Genomic DNA, 11,954 nt, shown 5'->3' on the forward strand with positions numbered 1-11,954 from the left:
ATTTTAGAATGCAAGTAACCTTTGATCCCCTCTCAGAAATTAAAATTGTAGGTACTTATTAACATCCAAGAAAACATACGTCCTCAAAGCATTTTTAATAAGCAGGTATCTAAATGGATTAACAGTCTCCTAAAGAGAATTCTATTATGTATACATACAGCTATGTGAATAATATGTAAAATTCTCCCAAAATACATGAATAATAAAACTAAGTTCCCCCTCACAAAAAATTCTATTTAAGATGTCCACTTGCTGGAAGAGGGGGCAAAGGTTAAGCCCTGTTTAATTTGACTCAAATGTGTTTAAAATGATTTAAGGGTAATCAAATTGAGAACAATGGCTACCTAGTAGGGACAGAAAGGCCTATGGCAGGGACGTACAGAGGAGGTTTCAATGTGCTGATGTTTATTTCTGAATCTCTGTGTGGGTCCACATGTTTATTATTTTTATTATTTATCATTCTTTGAAACTCTTTGATTATCACAAACATTTTAAGATAAACCATTAGGACAACTGAAACAGATACAGTACTTTCAAAAAAGGAAATCCAGGAAACGAAGGAGGGGGTGCGACATGAGATCACAATGAACAAAAAAACGTAAAATAAGAATGTAAGTAACTCAATGATTGCAAAAATCTAAATGACAAATCCCTCTATTAAAAGCCAAGATACTCAAATTCTGTTAAGAAGTCATATTTAACTATACATATGCTTTTTACAAAAATCTTAGCTAAAACAAAATAAAGAGAAAGACAAACAGATGAAAAATGGATGTTGAATGTTTTCAAATGGCCTTTAAAGATCCACTGAGACAACTGTATTTTTTTTTCCTTCAACCTACAGTCTGTACCATTTTTACTTTGGGAAATGAATTGAAATTTTGTTTTATTTTAATATTCTTTTTCCATTACAATTGACATACAAATATTACTTTCAGGTGTACAACATAATGATTAGATATTTATAGTGATCGCCCTGATATATCTAATACCCATCTGACACCATACATAGTTATTAGAGGTTTTCTTTCTGACATAACACTGGACCAATTTTTGCAAATGTTACAAAAATGTTTGGAAAGACTATGTATTCTCTGTAGGGTGCAAAGTCCCCTATGTATCTGTTATATCAAGTTTATGTGTATTTAAATCCTTCTCCGTATCTTTACTTACTTTATCAAACTGGGGTTAGAAGGAACTAACATCTGGTAAAATATAAGCATGTGCTTATGTATGTATACATTAGCTCTAAAAGGAAGTGGAAGAAACTTGTAAAAATGTTTGATTCCAAAGAGGGGAATAAGTGAGGGAGACATTCGCTTTTGTAATTATTGAATTATGAGCTTGTGAAAATACTATATATTGAAAAAATAAAAATAAATAAATAAAATGTAAAAGCAACAAAGTTAAAAGTAAAGACTTTTAAGAATCGTATTATGATTTATCTACCAAAAATATTACATTTGATTCTATAAAGCTAAATGGAGGTAAAAGATTTATAACATATTACAGGCAAAAATTCTTGTTTTTGTTTTTGTTTTTGTTTTTAGGAAAAAATTCTTTACACTAACATTGTAAGTTGGGGGAAGGAGAAATTCTAATTACCATACTCCTTCCTTTTCATTCGGCCACAATAATTTGATTCAAAATAAAAAGTAGTTTTGTCTGAAATTGATATTACATAATATTGAATGTCAACTGCATTTGATAAGTAAAAAATAAATTAAAAAGCAAACAAAAAAAGCAGTTTTTGATGCCTTTGGAAGTAATGTCACACATTTTTTTAAAAGAAGCTGAAGCGGAGGTTTTATTCAATAGCACATCTTCATCTTTAATTTGACTATGAAAATTCATGTTTAAAAAAGTAAAATTTTTAAAACTATCTTATGCATACATATAAAAAGTGAGGTACCTAGAATAAAATGTCCAAAAACATTTTTCAAATAAAAAGCCAACAATGACTTTTTTGTTTTTGGCTTATATATTTTAAAGATACACGAAACTCCAATACTGCACCAATAGTTCATTGTTGCCCTCCAGGAATTCCATTTCAAATTTTGCATGCCTTGTAGGGTACACTGTAACCCATGGCATGCAGCCCTGTAGAGCGTGAAATCTAATGTGAATATGTCATCTAATGATTACAAATCAGGCAACAAAACAACATACATCAGCATGGGGAGGAGGTTAAAGTAATAAAACAATCCTGTTCAGACATTCATATGTTGAGCTATTGTAAAGCACCCCAAGATATTGGGTAATATAATTCATCTCCTTTTCACCCTCAATTGAGATAACAAAAGAAAATCATTTCCTTCCTTTCCAGTTTTACATAATCTCTCAATAAGTTCAAAGGTCTGATTCTTTCTATACATGAGCAGTACACTGTGAAGATATACAATTCATTGCTGGACACAGAGATGGTAGCAATGTTTTCTTTCAATTTTAAGTATAGACTTAGTACTAAAAATATTGAGAAGAAAATGAGATACAATTAATATATAACATAAATATCCATTCCATTTTTTGAGAAAAATCACATTTAAAAATCCAATTGAAAAAACAATTGATTCTTATTCACTCTGTTAACCATCTTTCTTATACAGTGATGCTACATAGATCATGCAGAGCACACATCATTCATATCCATTGAAGCATGAAACTGTAAAGCAATGGAGTGTGTGCTATGAGTTCATTCCCTCAACCTAATTTTTTTCTTGGTCTCTGTCCACATTAACTTTTTTATTTTAAACCTTTTTCCCTCTAATTGAAAAAGTAACATATGCTCAACACATATTACAAATCAGCTTAGAGGAAATAATTTCCTCTAATCTCACCACTGAAAATTACCACTCATGTTTGTCTAAATACATGTTTACTTCTATAAAATGCTATATGATTCAACCATTTTGTAATATTTTTTTCACTTAACTAATACATTATGAACATGGTTCCTAGTTAATATTCTTTTACAATTTTCTGTGATTGCAAAATAGTCTATAATATGGACTTATTTATTTATGTAAATAATATTTATTATTTAACTTAGCCAATTCCCTATTATTAAATGTTTTGGTGTTTTTCAGTAACATTAATAATACTTTGATTATTCTATATATACATCTTTGAGCATGTTTCTGATTAATACTTCCTCAAAAATACCTTCCTAAAACTATAGTGCAAGGCCAAAGAGTATGTATCTTTTTGATGCATATTACCAAAATGCTCTCCAAAAGGGCTACAAAAAATTCTTACTCCCACCAATGATCTATGATTAATGTCCATGTTAATTAAATGGCTGACTTTTATGTTTGTAAGGAACTAAGGGCTTGATTTTTTTTTTAACAGTGTAAGTTGACCTATATATACTAATTGCATTGGATTCTGCTTGCACTAATATTTCTAGAATGCATGTTTAACTAAATGTTTAAAAGAATAAACTTTATCTCCATCACTGATTAGATTGTTTTTAAAAATCAGACCTAGCTGTTAATGTGTGTCTGTCAAGGATGTGACACATTAATTCCAATAAACAAATAGTACATACTTCAATGATTTGAAGATTTTGCTTTAGAGGATATCGGTACCCGAAAATGATAATGTATAACCACTAGTTCAAACGAAAATATTAAAATGCATAAGAGATACATCCCTTGCAAAATCTGACCCCAAACTTGAACTCTTTTTTGTGTCCTCTTTCTACTATAATTCAAAACTGGAAACCAAGATAGATAATATTTTCATTCATTTGTAGCTTTAGCATCTATTTACTCACCTAAATGTTTATAGTGATGATTGTGAGCTTGTAACAAAACCTTTACTCGATCCAAAGGAGCAACTGTTGTTTTAGCACAGCATCCGGCAATACCTAAAAAAATTTTAAGAGGTCAGGAAGATATCGCATACCATTTCTTTCCAATGGAAATCATTATTTGTTCAGCCAACACACTCTGTGATGTCTAATTTAGTCTCCACAGGTAGAACTATCCCGTAGAAGGAATATGCAGATGATTGGCCCTTATTCCCTGTAACTTAATCCTTGAACATGTCATACTTGAATGTAAATCTGCCTCCTAATACCCGATGAACACTGGGAATCTTGTTAGATGTGTTTATGGAGACAGACATTTGAAGGTATTTGCTCAACTGCAAGTCTCTGTTTGAAGTAACCTCCTCTTCTGCATAACTTTTGCATTGAAACAATCAACTTTTACCCAAAAATTCAGTCATTCATTCATTCATACATTCAGCAATTAGGTATTTGGTCCCTACCATTTGCCACTGTGCAGACACGTGGATGACAGTAAAGTGCATACATACAGGCCAGGCCTATTAGCTTGGCATACTTCTAAGGCGATAATATATACAGACTTTTTGCTATGTTGTTTGTGTCCCCCTCAAAATTCTTATGTTGAAAACTAATTCCCAATGTGATGGTATTTAGAGGTAGGGATTTTAGGAGGTGATTAGGTCATGAGGGCAGAGACCTCATGGAGGGGATTAGGGCTCTTATAAATGAGGCTCCAGAGAGACCCCTGACCCTTTCCACCTTGTGAAAACACAGCAAGAAGGTGCTATCTGTGAGGAAGCAAGTCCTCATCAGACACTAAATCTGCTGGTACCACGATCTTCAACTTCCCAGGTTCCAGAACTATGAAAAGTAACTGTTCATTGTTTATAAGCCACCCAGATTATGGTATTTTTATTATAGCAGCCCAAATGAGCTAAGGCACTTTTGTAAAGTACCTTACATGTAGAAATGTTCCTTGACTTATGATAGAGTTACATCCCGATAAACCCATCATAAATTGAAAATGTTGTAAGTTGAAAATGTATTTAAATTAAGGGTGAATTTTGATAATAAATGATACCTAAACGATACTGTAATCAATAAATGATACCTTAATGAAGATGATTTTAAAACAAAAAACTATGTAAAGAAAAAATTATGCAAGCTTCTAAAAAATAAACAGCTTAATCAAGATTCCTTTGCAGTTTCTGATACTTGGTGTCTCCAATTCTTTTCCTCTTTTTAATGATTTCATGTAGTAACTAACTGTAAGATACACAGGAAAACATGCACAAATCATAAATATGCCACTTAATGAATTACTGCAAGGTGAATACAACCACGTAAGGACCAAATCAAGAAATGGAACATTACCAGCCTCCCAGAAGTCCTTCTTGTGCTCCAAAATCACTATTTGCCCTTCCTTCTTAGAGACAACCAATCAGCCTTCTGACTTCTAACAACATGGACTTAGTTTTGACTCTTTTTGAACTTTATGCAAATAAAATCACACAGTATGGCTTGTCTTGTGTCTGGTTTCTTCTGTTCAATATTATGCTTGTGAGATTCATCCACATTGTTGCCTGTGACAGGAATTTATTCATTTTCAGTGCTGCATAGTATTTCACTGTATCATATTATATCATATTTTGGTTATATAGTCTAGCATTGATGGGCATTTAAGTTGCTTCTGGTTTGGGGCTACCATGAATATTGCAGTCGTGAACAGAAGTATATATGTTGGTATATACCTAGGAGTGGAACTGCTGGAACATACGGCATACAAACATTCGGCTTCATAGACAACTGCTTAACTAGTTCTCCAAAGTGGTTGTACCAATTGACATTACTATTAGCAGCATAGGAGAGTCCTAGTTGCTATCCTTGCCTACAAGTACCATGACTCTATTTCAATGACTAGTCAACATCACAAAATGTAACATGTCCAAAACTCATCTCCTTTCCCCCACCACCATCATGAAAATTGCTCCAACTACAGCCTTCCCATTTCAGTCAATGAGAGCTTCATCCTTTCAGCTGCTCAGACCAAACAGCCACCCTTCACCCCTCTTCCTTACCCCATCTATTATCTGTGAGAAAATCCTGTTCGTTCTATCTGTACCAGATAATCACAGTTTTTCACCACCTCTCCTGTTACTGACCTGATCCAAGCTACCATCCACCATCTGAATTATTTCAACAACCTCCAAATTGGTCTCCTTGCTTCCCATATTTACCCCCCTACACTGATTCTCACAAAAAGCCAAAGTGATCTTTTTGAAATACGTTATATCACATCACTTCTTTGCTCAACACCTGTAATGGCTCCCTACTTCACTCCAAGTAAAAGTCAGACTCTTTACAATGGTATGCAAGGCCCTTCATTTTCTGCCCCTCTTTACCTCTCCAACCTCCTTTCCTTATCAACCACACTTGGCTGCAGTCACACAGGTCTCACTGCTATTCTTTGAACAGACTAGGCCCTCTCCTACTTTGAAGCCTTTGCTTTAGCTTTTCTCTCTGCCTCAAATGCTTCTCCTTAGACATCAACTTGCTGAACTCCCTCACTTCTTCAAGTTTGATCAAGTGTCATCCTTTCAATGAGATTTATTATGACTACTTTATTTAATATGTGCTAATTAGCCTCTCCATTTCCTTGCTTCATTCTCCTTTTTATTTCTTCCAATTGCATTCATCACCCTCTAACATTATATAACTGACTTTTGCATTTTGTTTGTTGTCTCTCTCCCCACAACTCCCCAACCAATGTAAACTCCGGGATCCTTGTTTTGTTCCCTGATGTACATGGAGCATGTAGCAGGCACATAGCAGGCATTCAAATATTCCTGGTGTAAATGAATGAATGTCCTTTTTATCAGAACAAAATAATTAAGTTCTTTAATACTACCTCAGCATACAGATACTATCTTTCTACAAGTCCTCATATATGGAATTTTTTTAAATTCCCAGCCTTAACAAATAATTAAGTGATGACAACCCAGACAATCAACTGAGAAAGGGTAGGGAGTAAAACACCTCTTTATGGGAAGGCAGAGAGAATTTCTAAGAGAATGCTAACCTTCTGGCCCTACAGTCACACCAGTAGTAGTCACACCAGCTATCTGTCAAGTAGCTGTGGCCGAGTTTACTAGAATTACTGGAACCAGTTTTAGTTGTAGACAGTTTTGAATAATTTCCCAGTCATGTTTAAAAAGTTAAACTCCAACATTTGTTTTCTTTTAAGTAAACAACGCAATCCAATTCTACAATCGGTCACCGATGGTCTTTATAAATGAAAGTGGTGCCCAGCATGTTTCACTGAAGCTCTGGGGTCTTTGTAAGAGACTCCCCCTTTTCTCTGCCATCCAACCCTGAAGAATGGGTGCCTGGTTCAGCCCTCGCACCTCCCAGACGCCCCACGACAGTTCGAGGCCCTTTCTCTCCAGGATCCTGCTATCGCTAGCCAAGTGATTACGAATTAGAGAAAGGTGACAGTAGGTCAAGATAGACATCATCTGGCTGAGCAATGAAGCAGCCATTGTCCAAGACTGTCATCGCGGCCGCTTGCAACCGACCTGCCCCAGGTCCTGCCCCGCCACCCCGAGAGCGACCGGGTATTCTCCGCCGACACCCACCTCCGGCCAGGAAGGAACGCAGCCAATAGAAGTCTCGGCGGGTAGCGGATCCTCCGGCTCCTGCGGCCTGCGGCATCGCGGGAGGGGGGTCCGCGGCTGCCAGGGCCGCCGCCGCCGCCGCCGCCATCAGGACCAGAGCCGCGTCGGGAGCTTTAGTTGCTAATTTACAAATCACGGGCCGGAGCCGCGGCCATCGCTGGCTGTGACAGGGCACCCACCGCCGCGCGGGCGGGGCGGAGTAACCCGGGGCGGCGCGGCGCGGCGCCGGCTGATGACGTAATCAGGGGCGGGGCCGGGCCAAGGCCCCAGGCGCGAGCCGCTCGGCCTCGTCGTCCCCCAGCCAGCGTCACCCCACGTGCCTACTCCAGGCTTCGCTTTCAGGCCTCTTCTGTTCACAGACAAGAAGCGAAGGTCCAGCGGGAAGGTTCCTGCAAAACCACCAACTCAGAAAGCTCTTCCCGGTTCATTATCCTGTTTGGACAGTTGACCTGTAACTGCCCATAGGGTTGTCTTCTGACTTCCCTAAAATGAACCCTTTGCAGAACTAAACTTTGGTTCTTCACTCTTTCCAGGAACCTCTGAAATTGCACCATCTCCCACCAACTCAGTCTTGTCTTCTCAGAGCTTCTCACTGAACCTCAATTTCTGCCCTCCCTAATCCCGTACACCTAAGCTTTCACTCCACCCCACCACCTCTGCCAAAGAAGTATTGCTAAAGTAGATTTCTTCTTTCTTTGGAGCCCTAAGATACTTCTGCCTCGTCAGAACTTTCTGAATGTATGCCTTCTGCTTAGCTCTATTTCCCACCGATCTCAAGTCTCTGCCCTAAACTCAGAAACTCCCAGTTTCTTCTTCCTGGCCCATTGTATTCCAAGACTTTACTTCTTAACCACCCTAAAGGGGCACTATTTTCTTACTGTGAGCCCTGCATCCCTTGCAGACTGGGCAAAATCCATTCCTAGTCTTTGTAGCCAAAGTTGTTCTGAATTTTTATCCTCTCTTTCAAAGATTATTATAATTCTCTGCAATTCTTACACAAACCTGTTACTGACACTGGTCTCCTCTCTTTCTTTCTATGGATATGCCTCTGCAAGGTATTTCTAGCTACATTTCATCACTAATGATGAGTCCAGAGTTCAAGTTTATTTTTCCCCACGTTCCCAATTTTAAATTTCTACCAGAAAATACAGACCCATATATCATTATTTCTGTTTTATATGTCTAATGTGAAGAATCGATGGCACCGGAAATGGGGATGGTTGCACAACATTATGAATGTAATTAATGCTACTGAATTGTACACTTAAAAATGGTTTAAATGGTAAATTATATATGAAGTATATTTTATCACAATAGACAATGCAAAGAAAAAGCTCCCTGGGGTTTTTCATGTTACAACAAAATAGAAATGTCTCTATTTTCATATTATATAACTAGTAAAACAGGCCCAGTTCCTAGTGCTAATACGTATTTTTCTCCTATCCTACAGGCTGTACTGCTACACCTCTTCTCATCCATCTCCATTCCCAACACGATGCACCTTACAGGTTTAATTTATCATTTAATGGCCCCACCTCTGTAACGCAATCCAGATCAAGGATGAAAAGTTAATATAGATGATAAGATCCAAGTATTTCTTCTCTATCTACTCGGCTGGTTACTACTAACCTGCCCAACCTACAAATGTTATAGTGTCCCAGGGTTTCACCTGTGGGTCTTTTCTATAATTACGCTTCCTCTTGGAGAGCTGACCCAACTTCACACTATCTATATAATGCAGACTCCCAGTCTCCAGCCCTTCCTACCCCTACCCTAACTCCACTGGTTCGTATTTCTAAAATCTCCACCTGTATATCTATTATAATTGGTATCTATTTATCCTATCCAGAAATAATGTTCTCATCTTCCTTTGCAAATATGCTACTCCTGCAGCCTTCCCTCATTTATTAACTAGCAACTCCATTCTCAGTCTATAAACCTCGATTAATTTCCTAATTAGTCTCCCTGCCTCCTCATGCTCCCTACTGTCTATTCTCAACATGGCAGCCAAAGCAAACCGTTAAAACCTGAAATAAATCTTGCCGTTTTTTATCCCAAAACCCTCCAATGACTTTACATGTCACTTAGAGAAGTTCTTACAATGCTTTACTGGTTTCCTTTTATATCTCTGACCTCAACTCCTAGGAATCCCTTCAGTCACACTGGCTTCTTTGTTCCTCATAAATACCAGGCAAGCTTCCCTCAGGGCCTTTGCTCATGCTGTTCTTTCTGCTTCTACTGCTTTTCCCCTAGATATTCCATGTAATTTCCTCCTTCCCCCCCCCCCTTTAGGTATTTATACAAACATCATCTTTTCAGGGAGGCCTTCCCTGGCTGTTACCCCCCATTCCAACCTCATCCCTGCAAAAACTCACTCTCTTGTTTCTGTGCTTTAATTTTAATTTTTTGCACAGCACTTTCAGAATTACACACACACACACACACACACACACACACACACACACACACACAGAAATTCAACATGTTCAAAGAACAAAGAATAGTCCAGTTTGTCTGTCTTAAGATCCTTAGCCCCTCTTTATGATTCCCCAACACTTGTATGGCAGACCACTGACCAATAATGTTAGAGAAGTAGGGCAAGGTTATATCATGAACAGTTTTAATCTTGGGCTAAAGAGTTTGGATTTAATTCAGTGGATGATAAGAAACTGGTGACAGCTATGTTTTAGAAAAATTAATCTGGGAGAGATGAATAGGATGATTGAGAAGGCAGACGATGGATCTGACCGCAAGGAAGCGGTTTTAAAGCTTTTTGCAATAATCCTGGCAAGAGGGCTGGTGCAAACCTGAAAACACAGTGATTAGAAGAGAAATGGAGGAGACAGCACCTGCTGGGCTTGCTAAGATGTGAAGAGCAAGGCACAGGAAATGTCAACGTTCCTGCAAAGATTTTTACTAGGATGGTTAAGAGTCTTGATGATAGTAGCATTAACAGGATAGGTAAAACAGAAAGAGGAACTGGTTTAAGGTACAGAAAGGGGTTAGGGATGTTGGCACAAACTGTACAGACGATAACATACAAAAGCACGTAAGGACAAAGGTTTGGCAAAGGTTACTTTAAATACAGATAATATATTGGGCGGCTGGATGGCTCAGTTGGTTAGAGTGTGAGCTCTCAACAACAAGGCTGCCAGTTCAATTCCCCTCATGGGATAGTGGGCTGCGCCCCCTGCAACTAAGATTGAACACAGCGACTGGCTCCACAACTAGATTGAAGGACAATGACTGATGGGCCCTGGAAAAACACACTATTCCCCAATTAAAAAAAAATTTTTATATATAGATAGATAAAACATGAATACCATATAGATCATAAGCTTTCTTTGAAAGCTTCTCCCCTCCCCCACACATACCCCCACATTTCATGAAACATGGAGGAATTGGTGTGCCATTTTAATAAACATTGTCATGGACCTTAACTATCTTCAAGTCTTCTAGACTTCTATTAGGTAGTCTCTTTTTAGACCACAGATTATTAACTTTGATTTACTTATGTTTATCAGAAATAAGCATCATATATCACAAATGCTTTGCTAATTTCAATAACTCTGTAGTCATCTATAATTTATTCCATGTATAGCATAGAATAGTTCCTTTATATAGTTGTAATTTTTAAAAGCATACTTAGGTTATATTTTTGACTGTAGGTAATTAGATCTTAATGAATTGCATAAGTAAACATAATTTTTACTATTTTTGAATCTAGAAATAATATTAGATATTCCTAAGTTGTGACATCAAATTTCCATGGCTAGTGTGCAATAGGCAGATGGGACATTTGTGAAGATGAGATAAAGGTTACTCAGGAAAACAAAGATTATAGAAAATTGCTTCCTGTTTCTTATTTATTTTAGCTTTACTAATCTAGTATTTAAAAAATAAAAACTGATATTTTCTCATCAAGTCATTTTTCACAGTCCATCAAATCTGTACATTAAGGATCCTTTTGTAGTTCATAAGTGTGATGATTGGGTGTTCACGCTTTTGTGCGAAATGTGCCTCCCACAAACCTTGTTACGACATTGGCACATTATCCGTCTGATGTGAAAAAAAAAAATCTGTACATTAATTTTCTAACAACAACAACAACAAAAAATTTTTTCTAACAACAGAGCGTAGTGAGAAAGAACAGAAACATTGTATGTCTGCTTCTTGACTTGGTAGATAGTCATCATAAGAACTTACTAAATATCTGCTCTTCAGTGTCTTTTGGGGATGTGGAATCCCCTATATTATTTACTTTATTTTATTTTATGTTTTTATTTATTTAATTTTTAAAATTTTTCAATTACAGTTGGCATTCAATATTATATTAATTTCAGGTTTACAGCACAGTGGTTAGACATTTATATAACTTACAAAGTGATCTCCCTTACACCATACATAGCTGTTACAATATTATTGACTATGTTCCCTATGCTGTACTTTACATCCCCATGACTATTTTGTAATTACCAATTTGTACTTCT

At 37.1% G+C, this 11,954-nt stretch overlaps 1 protein-coding gene and 1 non-coding gene across 2 annotated transcripts in view; one reads left to right on the forward strand and one right to left on the reverse strand.

Annotated features, from left to right (window-relative positions):
- Positions 1-7,687, reverse strand: part of SLC25A16 (solute carrier family 25 member 16) — a 29,384-nt gene extending 21,697 nt beyond the window's left edge. The window contains exons 1-2 of the mRNA XM_019731893.2: positions 7,426-7,687; positions 3,776-3,868 (exon numbers count right to left, since the gene is read on the reverse strand). Coding sequence (XP_019587452.2) covers positions 3,776-3,868; positions 7,426-7,552 — 220 coding nt within the window. The 5' untranslated portion in view covers positions 7,553-7,687. The remainder of the gene's footprint in view (positions 1-3,775; positions 3,869-7,425) is intronic.
- Positions 7,688-11,425: 3,738 nt separating this feature from the next.
- LOC141572985 (small nucleolar RNA U13) lies at positions 11,426-11,529 on the forward strand. Its single transcript, XR_012498573.1, has one exon. It is a non-coding gene; the product is annotated as a small nucleolar RNA U13 (small nucleolar RNA).
- Positions 11,530-11,954: the final 425 nt, after the last annotated feature.

The sequence above is a fragment of the Rhinolophus sinicus genome, linkage group LG07 (assembly GCF_036562045.2).
Source record: "Rhinolophus sinicus isolate RSC01 linkage group LG07, ASM3656204v1, whole genome shotgun sequence".
Taxonomy (NCBI): Eukaryota; Metazoa; Chordata; class Mammalia; order Chiroptera; family Rhinolophidae; genus Rhinolophus; species Rhinolophus sinicus.